This window comes from Chaetodon trifascialis, chromosome 17, assembly GCF_039877785.1.
Source record: "Chaetodon trifascialis isolate fChaTrf1 chromosome 17, fChaTrf1.hap1, whole genome shotgun sequence".
Lineage (NCBI taxonomy): Eukaryota > Metazoa > Chordata > Actinopteri > Chaetodontiformes > Chaetodontidae > Chaetodon > Chaetodon trifascialis.
The window spans coordinates 13666994-13683255 of record NC_092072.1 but is presented as its reverse complement, the minus strand read 5'-3'; the positions used below and the strand labels follow the sequence as shown (position 1 = coordinate 13683255).

Sequence of the window (16262 nt, the reverse complement as noted above, 5' to 3'; positions counted from 1 at the left end):
TGAGCTTGTCAGGGCAATTGCATATCTTCATTAGAAGTCGCAGCTGTGTGTCTGTATGTGGGCGCACACGTGACCGTATGTGATATTGTTTTTCATTATTCACACTTCGATTACGCTTTGTGAAGCGCTTCCTCTTTACACGTGCGAGAGATGCCATAAAACAGGTTCGAGAGGTGCCACAAAACAGATTTACTTCATTGCTTAACTTTACGATGAGTGTGTGAACCTCGAGCAGTGCCAAAGGCATCACTGTGGTAAACTGTAGTCCCACAGGAATGCACTGGATTTTAAGTCTTGCTCTGCATTGATTATATTGACAGTGCTGTGCAGGTTGCCAGTGTGTGATATTGTACCCTTGTTTTTTTTTATTTCATTATTGCATTGCTTAAAATGCTTCCTGGTGGCCACCAGCTGAGCAATAACTTACACTTGCATACACACACACACACACACAGATGCATACTACACATATTTTGATTCACTGTGATGAGAAAGCCCCAACCTGCATATTTTGGGATCAAAATACAAACAACAAATTCCTTTGAAAGAATCCATGCTGCATAACGTCACTCATATCTGTCATACTTTAATTGAATTCACTTTCATAAGAAGCATTTATAAAAATATGTTTGATTTATAGGTACTGCTAGATTCCTGATATACAAGCATGGATCTACAGTACAGTATGCTGCGCATTACTGTATTTTCATGTCAGAGCATTCCATTATCAGATGTTACATACAGTTTACTGTAAGCTGTCTCCAGATCTGCATTCCTTAGACCCATAACAAGACAGAGAGAAGAATAAGGACATTGAGACTGAAATAGCAGTAGCTCTTCAAAACAAGTGAATCAGCTGCATGCTTGGTTTGTGCTCATCGCTTTGAGGCATCTGATTGGTTAAACTCTATTCTTCCGGCTCATTAGTTTAAAGGTCAGATGATGTCACGCAGATGTTTGTCACCTGAATTACTGCCCAAACGGCAGCTCTCCAGCCTGCGTTGCATAATTATTTGGAAGCATAAACGCCTCCCTCTTATTTGTCAAAAATGTCCCTCTTACACTCCAGTAGTGAAGAAAAGGGCTCCAAGGTGAGAGACCCGGTTTCGTTCTCTGCAGTCAGGATATAGTTACTGTGTGCACTGCAGGATATGAAAGAACTACATGCTGTATTTGTCATCTGACAGAAAGCGATTCATGAACTGTCTCTGTTTCAGTGTGTGCAAGTCGCCTTTGGTGATACGTTATTAGTCATGGTGATGCCGCATTGTGTCCATTGTAGGAGATCTGAGGGATGCCGTTGCTGGAGTTGTCCAGGATCTCCTGTTAGGGGACACACAAACATGCTTAATAACTTTGCAAAAACTTCATGACATTTTCCTGCTGCTTAAGAACATACTGTCAAGCAAGCTGGCCAGTAAGGGTCTGTCTTTTGCTGTCATGTCCTACCTTCTCGGTCATCTCGTGCGAGTGGTGCAGCGAGTGCTCCCTCTCCAGGAACATCCTCTGCTGCTCGGAGCTGGCCAGGCGACAGGTCAGCCAGGTGGATAAGGTACAGGAAGAGATCCCTGGACAAGACAGGAAAATGGAAACCAGCTGGAGAAACAATGGAAGTATTCTTTATTTTATTATTCATTTTGTTAGCCATGCTGGTGACCTGCCTCTAGACAATGCTGGTCTGTTGGTCCAAACTGATATATCTCAACAACTGTTGGATGGATTTCCTTTAAATTTTGACATTTACGGCCCTGTGAGGAAAAATCCTATTGACTTTGGTGATCCCCTGACTTGCACCAGCAGGGCAAAGTGAACAACTATTTGATGCATTGCTGTGAAATTTGGTCCAGACATTGGTGACACCTTAACTTTTTATCTGGTGCCACCTTTATGACCAAATACATGCAAAACAGATGATCTTACTAATTAACAAATGTCAGCATTAAACATAAGCATGTCAGTGTTATTACGCTGAGCATTTTAGCATGCTAATGTTAGCATTTAGCTCAAGACATCACTGTATCTAAGTATTGCCTCAGCATGGGGGTGGCTAACATGATCATAGACTCCTAGTTTTGTTAAGGCAGATAAGGAGCAAGAAACACAAATAATAGATTTGATTTGCTGTGATTTGTGACAGTTGACTATGGCATCTACTGTGAAAGAGGTGGAACCACGATGAGTGCGGTTCATCGTCATAAGATGGGTTGGGATTGCTTCACAATATTGATAAGAGAAAAATAAAGAGTTGCTTTACCTTTGAATTAGTGCTGTCAAAAATATCGCATTATTAATGCGTTAACGCAAATCAATTTTAATGGCGTTATTTTTTTAAATCACGAGATTAACGCTCTTTGTGACCTAATGAACTTGTAGTTTCTAAAAGCTGTGGCCACTGCTAGTAACACAAGAAAAACTACAGGATCCAGTTATAAACCGGAAACTAAACAATAGGCACGCCGCACACACGTGTTTGGTCTTGTCTGCTCGCTAGCTGTAAAGGAGTAGGCTACTGGTTTGTGTGGATGTCAAGCGCGAAACACCGAAATGGATGCAAACAAGATTCTGAATGGAAAGTTTAGTTTCAAAAAGTTGCCAAATGGGTTGACTAACAAGACCAAAGTCATCTCTGCGTATTGTTGGTGTGAACTGAATTATCATCGCAGCACATCCAGTCTGAAATACCACTTGATGGCCAAACACACGGCGAATGCGAATTCTCTGCCGCCTCCTTGTCAAAACCAGGCGACAATGGATGGCTTTCGACGGAGGCAGATGGATGCTGTTATGTTCAAAGGAAACAATAAAGTAAAGTTTAAGCCATGGTTTAACTCCACTATAGCCTGAGTCCTAGTTTATCGATAATTGCAATAATGTGCACTTTGTAACTTTTTTTTGTATCACCCTGTTTTGATTCCTTAGAAAGGGTTGTTGAAGGGGCTTTTTTTGCATCCAAGTATTTATTTTTTTTGTCATCTGTTTATTGACAGTGTTAAATTGTGTGAGATTTTGCTTCAGATGTGAATGACTGCTCAAAGTGAGAATGTTAGTGTGAAACATAACACTACACGTTGTTGTTTTCAATTAGAAAACATTTGCACAAAGCAAGCCTATCCACTTTTCCATGTTGATAAGAGCATTAAAATGATGATTCAAGGGACATTTAGATAAAAATGTGCAATTAATTTGCGATTAATCGTGAGTTAACTATGACAGTCATGAGATTAATCGTGATTAAATATTTTAATTGATTGACAGCACTAATTTAAAACTTTGAATATATCTACTCCCTTTAGACATTCCCATGTTATATAGCCTACATGTCTCATACAGTAGACATTACACTAGCTGACTGTGCTCAGCTGTGTTGCATTGCATCACATTGTTCTGTGTAATTTTTTGTGTACCCAGACAGGCCAGAGTCATGGCAGCCAGATGGATTGAGTGCATGGGGTCTGGTCGTTTGTTCAGTGCCCGAACAAACTGGAAGTTGAGGATCCCACCGATCAGACCACAGATACAGCAGGCAGAGAACAGGATCATCTGAGGGATGGAGACAGAGAGAACGGTTTATATTAATGCAAAGAATTGAATATCCTGTCAACACAACGGCAAACAAATTGACAAAATGCAATGAGATTGGAGATATACAAACTACTATTGAGCTTCCATCTCCATCCTTCTGCTGTTTTTTTGGAAGCTGGCTGCTCTGATGAGTAATGCCTATCAGTCAAAACAAATCTCATTTCCTATTAGAAAATTGGATCGCTCTCAAAGCATACTGTCTCTTCCAGAAATATTGCACAGCCTGTAAATGTGCTTGCATCACTCACTTGCTGCATTTCTGCTTGTGTGTGTGTCTGATTTTACTTTCAGTATTTAATCAATCACATTTTACGGATTACGTCCTTAGAACTGGACAAACTCAAATCCACGGTGAGAATCACAGTTTTTTCCCCCCAGAAGGAAATCATGGGAAAATGATTGCAGATTCCTTGCTTTGCGATCAGAATAATCAAATCTGATCAATTCAGCTCTACTCCTGGTTTATTGGGGATGCACGTGTGTGTCTGGGAGTTGAGGTTTTCTTTCACTGCTCCCTGTACAGATGCCTTTAGTGCCTTTAACCGCATGGAAAAAAGGCATCTCCAATTTCAGTCATTACCCGGTGAAGTGTGGAAAGCGGCTGGCAGGAGTCCGGAGCCAAACCAACCTAATGCAATCATCACCCCACAGGCTGACAAGGAGGGAGGGGATGGAAGGAGATGAGGAGAGGAAGATGGAGAGAGTCAGAGCATCGAAACGACTCGGAGGATGAAATTGGACAGAGAAGGTGGATAGATGGGAGTGATGGGAAAGGGAAAGGCATGCGGATAAAGATGGCGACAAAGACAATAGGCGGGGATGGATAGGGTGAGACAGAGGGAGAGAAAGGTTGAGGGATGTCTCTGTTACAGCAGATTGTGCTGACATTGATCCATCATTAGTGCTCCCGCTGCAGGAGACAGAGAGAGTCAGAGAGAAACATGAGGACTCTGACATACAGAGAAACTGCGAGGCGTTCACCGAGCAAAAAAGAAAAACGATGGAAGGAATGTCAGAAAGAGAAGAGGAGAGGTGACTGCTTGTCTCCTCTGGTTTCCTCAGACGTCTTTTACAGAGCACACTGTACTGTATGCACCTGCACAGGAGGAGGACAACGCACACACACACGGACACACATGCACCTTTGGGTGTTTAACACAATTAGACTTTACATGCAAACCTCCAGGGATAGTTTGTATAGAGCTTGTGAGTGTGTTCAATATTTATGTCCCAGAGCATACAGATATATACATCCTTCAGAGTGCTTACTTAGGAAAAAAAAGGCTCTTCTTCCTCACCAAAGGCCAATCATCTCATAAATTATGGTTCTGAATCTGCTCTGAATTTTGTTTCCACTGAGTTTTGGGTTCATGAAGTCTGCAACAGGACACTGATAACATGAATATGGTGTGTGATGAATGAATGGCACTCTAATCTGTACGCTGGCAACCAGATGAATCTGCGAGTTTATGTTGTATTTGCTCAGGCAGAGGCTGGGGCTGGTTTGATAAGACACAACCAGGATGGTTGTGAGGGAGCGGTCGGCCATCAGAGAGGCAGCGGGGAACAGCGGTGTGTAGAGCCAACATATTTTCACATCTAACTCAGTGAATTCAGGGTTGTTGTTTTTTTCTAACTAAACCAGAGTTGGTGATTGTTGGAACAGTGGAAAGAATAACAAGCTGGTTTTGGTGAGCTTTTCTGTATTTGTTTTGAGTGGAAATGAAGTATGTTTTAAGGTAAAATTACTGTTTTTGTCAATGGAGTCTAGTGGTTCAATCTGTTTTCATTCCCAGACCGTCAAACATGGACGCTCATGCAAACACAGGGTACCCTTTAGCATCCGTATGAGATGCACCAGGAAGTAACTCCAGTATAAATCCATTTGCGGCAATAATAGACACTGCTTCGGCTTTCCAGCACATTCTTGTCTCAACAACGCAGAAAGCTGTCCGGCCAAAGAGCCGTCCTAACTTGTCGTTACTGCTGTGAAACGGTCGGAGCTTAGTTAAGTTTAGGCACCAAAACTACTTTGTTAATGAGACCAGGCTCGTTGGCGCTGAGGAGAATGATATAAAGGCTGCTTCTGATTAAAAAAAAAGGATGTTCCTCTTTCACAAAAAAGGTCTAGACAGACACTTAGAATAACAATCCTGAGCCTGTCATCTCTTAATTATGAAGCTACAGACTCAGTCAAAAGGTAACAAAATCCACCCATCTGCAGCCCTAAAAAGTTATCTGATTAACACATTATATTTCAGTTATGTAGCAGACTATTTCTTGGCCAGGACCAGCTGCCAGGCAACCATGGATTCTCCAGAGAAGTTACCAAGACACACATGGGCACAGACAAATAAACACAGTATCAATCTTCTCATCCAACACTTGACAAGACGTCGACTGATTCCTTTAAAACACTCGACCCGTGTGTCATGTCAGTGGAGAGCCTTTTCTATTTGCTGTTGTAGGAAACACTATTTAAAGACAAAGACCACTTATACACAGACCATCTAATACACATAAGAAAGGACAACAGAAGAGGCTAGTGGGACCTTACCGTATAAATGTACTTACAATAAGACCTGTCCTCTTTCGAGCGCACAGCACTCCACACATCCCACAGACCAGAAACTGGAAAGAGAGAGACAACAAATGAGTAAATGAACAGTTTCAAATATTGTAACAAGCTCAAATTAAGAAACTATATGAAATTGAAACTATTTTAATCTCTCCTCCCCATCTTGACAACAGGAAGGGTGAATGTATTCTTTACACTCAGTTATTCAGATGCAGTTTTCTCCCGCTAAAAATAGAGTGTGTCATCGCGGGCTTCTAGCAGGAAGCCATATTGTCCTGGATGTCAATGATTCAGACTGAACTGGAACAGCACGGCGGTGTTTCTCGCTGGCAGAGTACACTTCCAAGTGGGACAGCACAGAGAGCTGCAAGCTGCATTGTTTTGCTGAAAGTTGTTGTTTGTGCGTGTGTGTAAAGGGAGGGTGTGATGTCACTCCTCGGCTTCCTCTCACTTCTAATCTGTTGTTTCTTAAAATCACTCCGCTGTCAGTTGAGCTTGAAGAGTTACTCTTGGGCTTGGGTGTTTGTAGGAGTAACTCAAGGGCCACTTACTTGATTTCTTCGCAGGTTTTCAGTCTTATCTTATGGCCATCAATGTCATTCTGTGCCTGTTTTGCATTAAGCACTTGGAGCAGCACTGCATTGTCATAGGAAAGGTGCTAAATAAATGGAGTTTATTAATATTATTATTATTAGTAGTAATAGTAAGTAGTAGTAGTCGTAGTAGTAGTATTTGTAGTAGTAGTAGTAGTAGTAGTAGTATTCAGAGGATGAAGTTGACTAAGTTGACATCTCTGGAAAGTGGGATTTAATTTAAGGGTTTTTGTTTTGTTTGTTTAAGTTACTTTGTTCGTCTTTTTAATTGCATTGTTAGACATAAAATAATACTTTAAATGGGAATTTGAGTTTTCCCAGTTTAGCTTTATTTAATATTCTTATTGTTCCAATATTTACATACAAATAGAAACATGTCCTAATCCTTTATTTCATATCTGTAACATCTACACAATGTCTGAACTTTCAGCTGCTGTCTTCTGTTAAAGACAAACTTTTAAGGACTTCCTGGTTTAAACAGAGATTGGGACACACTCATGAAATCAAAATGGACCAGGTCTGGAATGAAACAGGGGACATTTCAGTTATCAAAACACTTCTCCGAAACTTGGAAAAATATTTAAATAGCTAATTGAAGTAATCCCGTGTTTCATAACTCAAACTGTGCTGACAGATACCAGGTGTGAACGAGGATCACTCCCCTGTTTCAGCAGCATGTATAAGGTCGGACATTCAGTTCTAGGACACTGGTCTGGATGTCTTAATGGCTCCCAGTTCCTAACAGATCTAAACCTTTGGGTAATCATGAGACACGGGTGGCTGACTCAGCATTCAACAGCTGTGAGGTTGAACACACAGACATCACGTTGCATAACATCTTTGCAGCAATTTTACACACAGCATTGTGGATGCACACACACACATGCACTCAGATATACAACCTGTGATATCTCTAATTGCTTGCTTGCTTTCTCTCTGATGCACACCCACATATTAACACACACATTATGATTTTTTTAGATAGTTTGCAAAAATGGGATCCTGATACAGTATGCTTCCTTATGACTCATATTGCCTGAGCGGCAGGCACTTACAGTAACTCTTAGCTATAGCTAAAAGTGTTATCCCAGCTGGAGCTGCAGTCATAGTAAAGTAGCTGATTCAACGTTATATATAGCTACTAAAAATGTCAGAAGCTCAACTTTTCATTGCCAAGCAGTGAAATCAAGACAATGAGGCAGAGAGTAGCACTGTCACAGGGGGAGACATATGCAGAAGAGTGAGAGGATGATTGTGCCTAAAAGCTTTGACCCTCCCAAAGCACAGAGTAACAATTCAAGCATGAATTAATGAAAGCGATCTTTAGTTCCAGCCCGGAGGCATCAAGTAGGCCAAATGGCTGCGTGTGTCTCTCTAATATCTATTGGACAAATACAAAGAGGACAAACATTACCAAAATATTTGGCATTCACTCCATCATGGGTCTTTATACTCGGGGTCAGGGTGGGGCATTGTGGAGGAAAGGGGACAAACCACAACTTCCAGGTAGTAATTAATATTAGATAAACAATCAGCAGTAGGAAGAACAATCAGTTTAATATCTAAGTGTAACCCAATGAAAAAGCTTTTTACCGTGCCCTCAAAATTAAGAAAACCATATCATATATTTATGTCTTGAATCATGGAAAAGCCTTTTATTACGAAGATATTAAAACTTTTTATTATTAATGCTTTAAAATGATATTTTGTCAGATCGAAAGGTTAGTTAAAGTCAGGGTTTTATATGTAGGTATTAATATGAAGCATTTATAAGGAAATCATTTATGTATTAGAACACAACTTCTGCACGTAATGTCTTCCATTTAAAATAAAAAAAGACAACTACTCACCGTATTTCACCCCAGAATCATGTCTTTCTCTTTATAAGGCCAATTCTACTCATATATGTCTTTATTGTAACACTTACATACATGCAGGCTACAGCCTGAATGTACCCCAAAACCATTCCTCTTAAAGGTGGATGAATAACAAAGCTGATAGCTGAGTTGTATCTGTGCCTCTACCCTCCATAACATTCGTGGTGATACCTATCCTTGGAAGTAAATAATGAAAAGTGAGGACAAAAGTTGTCCCCAGGACGTACACAGAGTCCGCTCCACACCGGGGACGCGTCGCCCTGCTGCGGCTTGTGCTGCCCCCGGACCCAGCTAATGCCCACGGCTCCCAGGACGATGCTCGCCACACCCAAGCCCACCTCCACCACCGACAGCAGGAGCAGGCTCCACAGGATCTTGCGGCTGGAGCACATCCTGCCCCGGGCATCTCTCCAGCTCCAGCAGCAGGAGACGGGCAATGAACGAGAGAGGAGTCCGCTTCTCGGTGCGGCTCTACAGCTTCATACCCGGCTGGAAAAGAGGGGATATCCGAACGAGTACAGGTCCAAGTAGTGTATAATGGAACTTGAGAGCTTCGCAAAGTACACAAAACTGGAGAGAGGGAGTAGCTGGCTCTGCGGGTGGATGTTGTTTGGAAAGAGAGCGCGCTCCTCTGGAAGTTCCTCCGCTGGCAGAAGCGCGGCTGTGCCGCCTGGCGCTGTCCGAGGTACTTAAGCACCACTGCAAACACACACACACACACACACACACACACACACACACACACACACACACACACACACACACACACACACACACACACACACACGATGCACGAATCCGCGCGCACCCACACAGGGCCGTAGTCATGAATCTCAGCCTCCGCCCCCACGAGGACACATTCAAACACGATAGGTTCACATTATGAGGGAGCAAGAATTATTCAGGACAGCTCCTCCAGCTGCTGATCACATGCACATACTCACAGGTTCTGGATCTGTTGAATTTACTGTGGGGGTTACTAACGGAGTAGACTCACAGATTGCTGTTTGAAATGTAGACATGTAATTCTCCAAGTTTCAATTGTGAACTCTAACCTGAAATACCTCCGTTATTGCAGGTTGGCCCATCATTAGTTTCAATTCCGCCTGTCAGATGTCTGCAGCGAAAATTTATTAATTAATAATTCTTATTATTTTTTCATAATCTCAGCACATGCAGGCTGTCAGTCAATTAAGGAAACCAGACACCATTTTGCTTCTGAGAAATACAATACATAAGGTGTTTGCTTTTGTCTCGCGGCCCACCATTATATTTCAGTTTTGGCTCTACAAGGTCTACAAGTTTTGGAACTCTTGAACTCTTATAGTAAAGTACGTCACGCAGGTTGTCTGTGTTGTCAGTGGTCGTCCTTCACTGCTTTCCTGAAAAGCACAACCCAGAACATTATACCAGTATGCAGAGCCCTCCTGGTTTATATTTCTAGTTATTTATTTATTTTCTATTTGTTGATTTCACCTTTATTTAACCAAGGATAAAAAAAAAAAAAAAATCACTTTTGCAAGTGAGCCCTGGCCAAGGTAGCAGCACACAATTAACATAATTAGGACAGACAAGAAAATAAATGTAAACATAAAATAAGATCAGGAATTAAAAACAGGAGCAGACAATTTGAAATTTATGTTTGAGATACGATTAAGGTAGCAGCACACAATTAACATAATTAGGACAAACACGGTTAAAAATATAAACATAAAATAAAATCAGGAATTAAAAACAGGAGCAGACAATTTGAAATGTATGTTTGAGATATGATTTAAACTCAGTAGGTGAAATGAAAGCTGTGAGTTTGAGTGATTTCTGAACATCATTCCAGCCAACTGGTGCTCTATGGGTAAAACTAGTCTTACCAAACTCTGTGTTTATAAAGTCATGATCATGTCCTTGTTTCAGGTTCCTGTTCCCTCCTTCCTCCACACTCACCTATGAAATCACACACTGACATCATTTCAGCTTTTTGCTCTATTTCCCAGTCGCATCTGGAAGAAGTTTTGATGCAATTATTTTAATGATGCTGAACACCGAATTATATCAGGATGGTCAGTCTTGTTTGTCTTAATAGTCAAACCAACTGGGCTTTATGAGTCACTGCACTCATTCAATTGTGGCGTCACCAGGTAACACAGGAAACAGGTGACTGAGAGTGTCGATTACTGTGAGCTGGTCAGTGTTGTACTGTGTGGCTGTAGATTAAGTTAAATCGGACAAAATATTTAAAAAGTCTTTTTCTAAAATCTTTGAAAAGAGTTCTGCTTTCATGTGAAAATCAGTGGTCACAGTCACCTGTGACCAAGTATCATCTAGTAAGTATAATAACATTCATTTCAATTCACTGATAGTGTCATATCTGTTCTGTAAGTATTTGTCATGATGCCAGTAATCACTCACACATTAATGGAGAAATCCTGATGTTCAGTGGAAGGGATTACAATTGTGAAAATGAGATATTAAAGGATTCATTCACCCTAATTACAAAACAAACATATCTAAATATTTTCACTTTTCCAGCAGCTACTTGGCTTTCATTTGGTTTTATATATGATATGTTTCTGCCTGCATCCCAATTAAGTACATAATGCAAAATAAAGACAGTGTCCCCATCATGGTGCATAATTCACCATGTGCATGTCAAAAAAAACAGCAGAGAAAAGCATGATCATGTTTCCATACAGCTCTAAAGCACCAGTGTCTCAGCCAAAACATCATCACTTTAAAATCTCACGCAAATTAAAATTACAACAGTTCGAAGTCATTTGAATGGGGAGTAAGCAAGACGCTTTGCTGTTTCCTGTGGTAATAGATGGAACAGTACATCAATAAAAGCGTCACAGAAAAAACCACTTGTACAGATCAGGTACGACTCTGTACACCTTGTTCACGCCCACATATTCACAGGCCCGGCAGATAGCGTGTGCAAACTTGTGGTTTTCAGTAAGATGATTCATAGCAGTATAGAATCGCCGCCAATCAAAGTACTTCATATAAGCCTCATTGTCCTTTTCCAGCTTCAGGAGGAAGTCAGCCAGTGCTGCAGCATTGGGAAAGTCATTTACATGAATGAAGGAAGTACCTGGGGCAAGATCCTCATAGTTTGCCCTCGGTGGGCCCAAAACGATTGGCACAGTGCCGGCAGCAAGAGGCCCATTGAAGGCTTCTGTGATGTAATCTCTGTGAACTGATTCCTCAAAGGAAAGGTAGAATTTGCAGCTGCTGATCGTCAGAAAATAGTTTTCACCCTTCAAGAAGTCAGCAGAGGAGCGGTTAAAGACATCCACCTTGATGTGTTTTACAAGCTCTCTGTAGTAGTTGTATCCCTCCCCTGACTTTGTGTGCAGGTCATTAATATCCACAATCCAACAAAGCAATCGTTCCTTCTTGGGTAGCACAATGTCTTTATCTGTGTTCTTCTTGACAGTCAGTTTCCAGCGACCATCAATATCTGCATCTTTCCTGTAGCTCAAGGTTAAATTGAAAAGGCTTTGAATGCCTGCTATCCTGCGTGTGTTGGTAGGTGAGTCCATGTTAAACCAGATCCACCTCTGAAATCTGGCTCTCGGTGAGGTGGGAAGATTGGAGAGGTTGTCCTCAATTGCTCTGTGAAATACCAACACCGCGTGAGCTCTGGAGAATAGCGACCTATCATCTGTGAGGTAGCAGCTGTCAATCTTGAAAAATGTCTTACAGTCTTGAAAGTCAAACCTTCTGTTTTCAGGCCAGAACCACAGCAGCATTACAGGCTTGTCTGTCTTTTTTGTCCCTGATGCGCTGTGAATATTTGCCTGCTTTGCCAGCTGTCCTGAACGAGCCGGGAGAGGATAGCATTTTGGAGACGGAACTGACATATAGTACATTACAAACAGAACTATGAGTCCAGCCAGGATGAGAATCACTGCCACCGTGGCTTGTGAAATACGAAAAATGCCAGCGGAAGCCATAATAAACCTGTAAGGAAAGAAGGGTCCTGCATTATGATCACTGGAAACACGTTCCCTCAGCAAATTATTGGCAGTATGTCGGTTTTAAATTCTCATAGAAGTTACACCACAGAATTTATTTGATCAATCAAAAGCAGCAGTGGTAGATTATTTAAGATCTCATAATCTTAAGGTTGCTCCAAAAATGGCAACAGCAGCAAGGTGTAAAGCAGATGGAAAGTATACTTGCTTGAGCCTTTGTGCTGAAAACGATTCTGCTGGTTGGAAGGTGGTGCAGATCTTGTGCAGGATACAGACTGAGACTGCACAGCTCCGACAAGTTCAACGCTCTTCAGACACTTGTCACTTGAAACTTTGACACTTGAAACTTTGAGATCTGACTTTGAAACAAGTTGTTTTCATAGAGATTGTGCATTTGGCTGTGTTTAAAAATCCATGCTGAGAATCAAAACTCAAAATCTCCTAAAAAAAAAAAAAAAAAAAAAGTGAATTCAAATTCACATCAACCAGCTTCTCAGACAAAGACAGACCTATTGTCTGAACTCTGAAGTAGCCACACAATTTTAACAATGTGGAATTAGCAACATCTGTGGCATACATATACATGTCCCGTAAATGATGTGGTTATCATTGAATGAATTTACAAAGTGGTTTTACCCAAATGTGTTTTCATCACAGTCCATCCTCTTCAGCTCCAAAGCTAGCGATTAACCTTCACTGAGGCACCTGGTCCAACTGGATCATCTGTGCATGGCACAAAAACAGGCAGGTGACGGGAGGACAAGTAAACATGTCTGGCAAGGACTTTTACCTCCTTTTGCAAACACTTAAGAGGGCTGAGAAACTTCTTAAAAGAATGCTTAAAAGTTAGTTTACCATGCAAAGTTATACTCACAATTGCTGTCTCTTTCACAGCTTTACTTTTGTATTCAAAATGAAAATCTCTGTCAGGAAAAAAAATGTCAGGAAATAGTAAAACAGAAGACTGAATAAAAGCAATTACTAATATTTGTAAAGTAGAAATCAATGCCACCCTTTATCGAAGTTTTTAGATAATATTACTGATCAAGTGAGTTTTATATTTTCGAGAAATTTGTGGTAACTGTGCCTTTCTTACACCAACATTATTTTCTGCTTGTGCTGGTTACCAGAATCACTCTTTGTCTCTTTGTAAAACTCAACTGTAGATGTGCTGGGCAGATTGACACCACCCTTATGTCTGTCCATGAAGCTACAGCTTAACCTAAAGGCTAGAAGCAGCAGGAAAACGTTTCATTGGTTCTGTGCAAAGGTAAAAAAAAATTAAATAAATAAAAGAAAATCTGCCCACCAGCACCTTTAAAGCTCACAAATTAACACCTCATATCTCCTTTTTTAAATCTGTGCAAAAAACGAACTTGCTGGAGCTAACCAGCTGCATCATGTTTATCACTGGCAACTTGTCTTATTTTAACCAAATATAGTGTTCACATGGCAAGGCAAGGCAAATTTATTTGTATGGCACAATTCATACACCAGGCAATTCAAACTGCTTTACAGAAGCATAAACATACATTAAAATCATAAATAGAAAATGCATTTCAAAGAAAGAAAGAAAGAAATTAGAAGAGAATAGAAAAAGAAAAAGAAAAGAAAATACATTTAAAGGAAAATTAAAAACGGAAGCCAGTAAAAGACAACATTCTGCACCAAGTTACAGATAGAATAATTAAGCATCTTGTATCAAGCTGTCATCTGTATATTAGCATGCATGTGTGAGGATGTCCTCATGAAAAGTTCCACTTATAAAGATCACGAACGACATGGAAATCCCTGTCTCTCGAGATGTGGTCGCAGGCGAGGCAGATGGGATGGGTGAATTCGTTGCCGATTGACAGGAGATGAGGAGTGGCTTTGAAGAACTTCCCCCACTCAAAGTAACGCATGTATGCTTTATCGTCTTTGTCCAACGAGAGCAGGAACTCTGCCAGTGACTTTGCATCGGGGAAATCATTTATGTGAATGAAGGCGTCGGAGGGAAGGAACTGCTCGTAGTTTTCTCTGGGGGGACCCAAAACTACAGGGACGGTCCCTGCCACAAGGGGCCCGTTTACCTTCTCTGTGATGTAGTCTCTGTGGATCGAATTCTCAAATGAGAGGTAGAACTTACAGCTAGCAATGGTTGAGTAGTACTCCTCGAATCTCAACATCTGTCCTGTGAAAGCTACACCAAAGACGTGGATCTTAATGTGTTTGGACAGTTCACGATAATATCTTTCTCTCACAGCTGTTCCAGTGGCTGGGTTGTTGTTACTGACAATCCAACACACCAGTTTGTCTTTCTTGGGCAGAACAAAGTCTTCTTTCATTTCCTCGTCCCTGATAGTGAGCTCATTCCTCACCGTGATATCAGCATCTCTTCTGTAGTTCAGCGTTAAATTGAACAGATTGTCCAGACCTGATTTCTTCGCCGTGTTCGTGGGGGATTCCACGTTGAACCAAATCCACTTCTGAAAAGCAGGACGTGGGGCACGTGGCATGTTATACAAATTCCAGCCTATGTCTTTGTGGAAGAAAATGACTCCCTGTGCTTTGCTGTAGAGGGATCTGTCATCTGTCAGAACACAGCTGTCAACGTTGAAGTAGGTAGAGCAAACTCTGAAATCGAACTTCACGCCAAGAGGCCAGAACCACAGCAGGACTATGGGCTTTTCACTGGGATCCAAACCTTCATCACTTCCCTCATCAGCCACTGCAGATGGATATGTGCAAAAAGGAGATGGAGGCTCAAAATACAGACAGAATGCAAGAACTGAGCAGATAAGGCCCAGAACAGCAATTCTAAAGCACCGTATTTTCTTGGAAGCTCCTGGAATCATCTGTGGAAGCAAAAGAAGAAACTGATGTGATCTCTTTACAACCAGTTCACTATTATCATGAACTCACATTTTGTTTACAACCGCATCGATAAAGTGTTTTGAATTTGCTAATGCTCTCATAGCATCAGCGGACAAAGCTCATGGGTATTGTAGTATTAAGACCCATCGGTCAAAATTAGGGATTAAACAGACACAAGATAGAATAATCGGATGGACAATCACTTTTATTTGTCACACACATTACACACATGCTGCACACGCCATGCAATTGGTGAAATTTGTCCTCCGTGTTGGATCCATCCTGGTAATCCTTCCTCCTCAGCAGACCAGTAGTGGTGGGCTGCCATCCGACCGGCGCCCGGGGACCCAGGTTTCCTTCGTCACCATTGGTCAGGTGGTGATCTTCTTACATGTTTTTAGTTTTTGTTTTTTTGTTTTTTTAAGGAGGATACCCGAGGTGAGCACGGAGAGAACATGCAAAACTCCACACAGAAAGGCCCCTTCCCTCGAGCAGCAGGCACCGAGGGCATGGTGGAGGACACACCCCCGGCGCCCACAGCGGGAATTGAACCCGGGACCTTCTAGCTGTGAGGCAACAGTGTTTCCACCGTGCCACCTAAGATGAAATGATTAGAACTACTGTTCTAGAACTACTCCTCAACATAAACCTACAGTCACGTTAGAATATCCAGGAGTCATATGTTTCTTACCCAGAGATTCCACCAGCAACATCTTTTTGTTCCATCCTCAAACATTATGTTCAAATATACAAATAGTAAAGCATATATCTAACCTTTGTACTGCTTGTCTAAGTATGAAAC

At 41.4% G+C, this 16262-nt stretch overlaps 3 protein-coding genes across 4 annotated transcripts; all 3 read right to left on the bottom strand.

The window, feature by feature from the left end:
* Nucleotides 1–567: 567 nt before the first annotated feature.
* Nucleotides 568–9317, bottom strand: LOC139346198 (transmembrane protein 196). Of its 2 annotated transcripts, none has more exons than XM_070985152.1 (5): nt 8858–9317; nt 6157–6213; nt 3405–3540; nt 1450–1568; nt 568–1323 (listed from the first exon to the last, which is right to left on the bottom strand). In XM_070985152.1, the coding sequence occupies exons 1-5, from the start codon at nt 9020–9022 to the stop codon at nt 1252–1254; spliced, it is 549 nt and encodes a 182-aa protein (XP_070841253.1). In that variant the 5' UTR covers nt 9023–9317; the 3' UTR covers nt 568–1251. The 2 variants fall into 2 exon arrangements, with proteins under 2 accessions (XP_070841253.1, XP_070841252.1); XM_070985151.1 differs by having other exon boundaries at nt 1070–1323; nt 1450–1596; nt 8858–9022.
* Nucleotides 9318–11473: 2156 nt separating this feature from the next.
* LOC139346143 (4-galactosyl-N-acetylglucosaminide 3-alpha-L-fucosyltransferase 9-like) lies at nt 11474–12583 on the bottom strand. The gene has a single exon (XM_070985074.1). It carries the CDS (start codon nt 12581–12583, stop codon nt 11474–11476), a length of 1110 nt encoding a protein of 369 aa, XP_070841175.1.
* A 1766-nt stretch (nt 12584–14349) lies between these two features.
* Nucleotides 14350–15441, bottom strand: LOC139345936 (4-galactosyl-N-acetylglucosaminide 3-alpha-L-fucosyltransferase 9-like). Its single transcript, XM_070984823.1, has one exon. The coding sequence runs from the start codon at nt 15439–15441 to the stop codon at nt 14350–14352; it is 1092 nt and encodes a 363-aa protein (XP_070840924.1).
* Between the last annotated feature and the right edge of the window lie 821 nt (nt 15442–16262).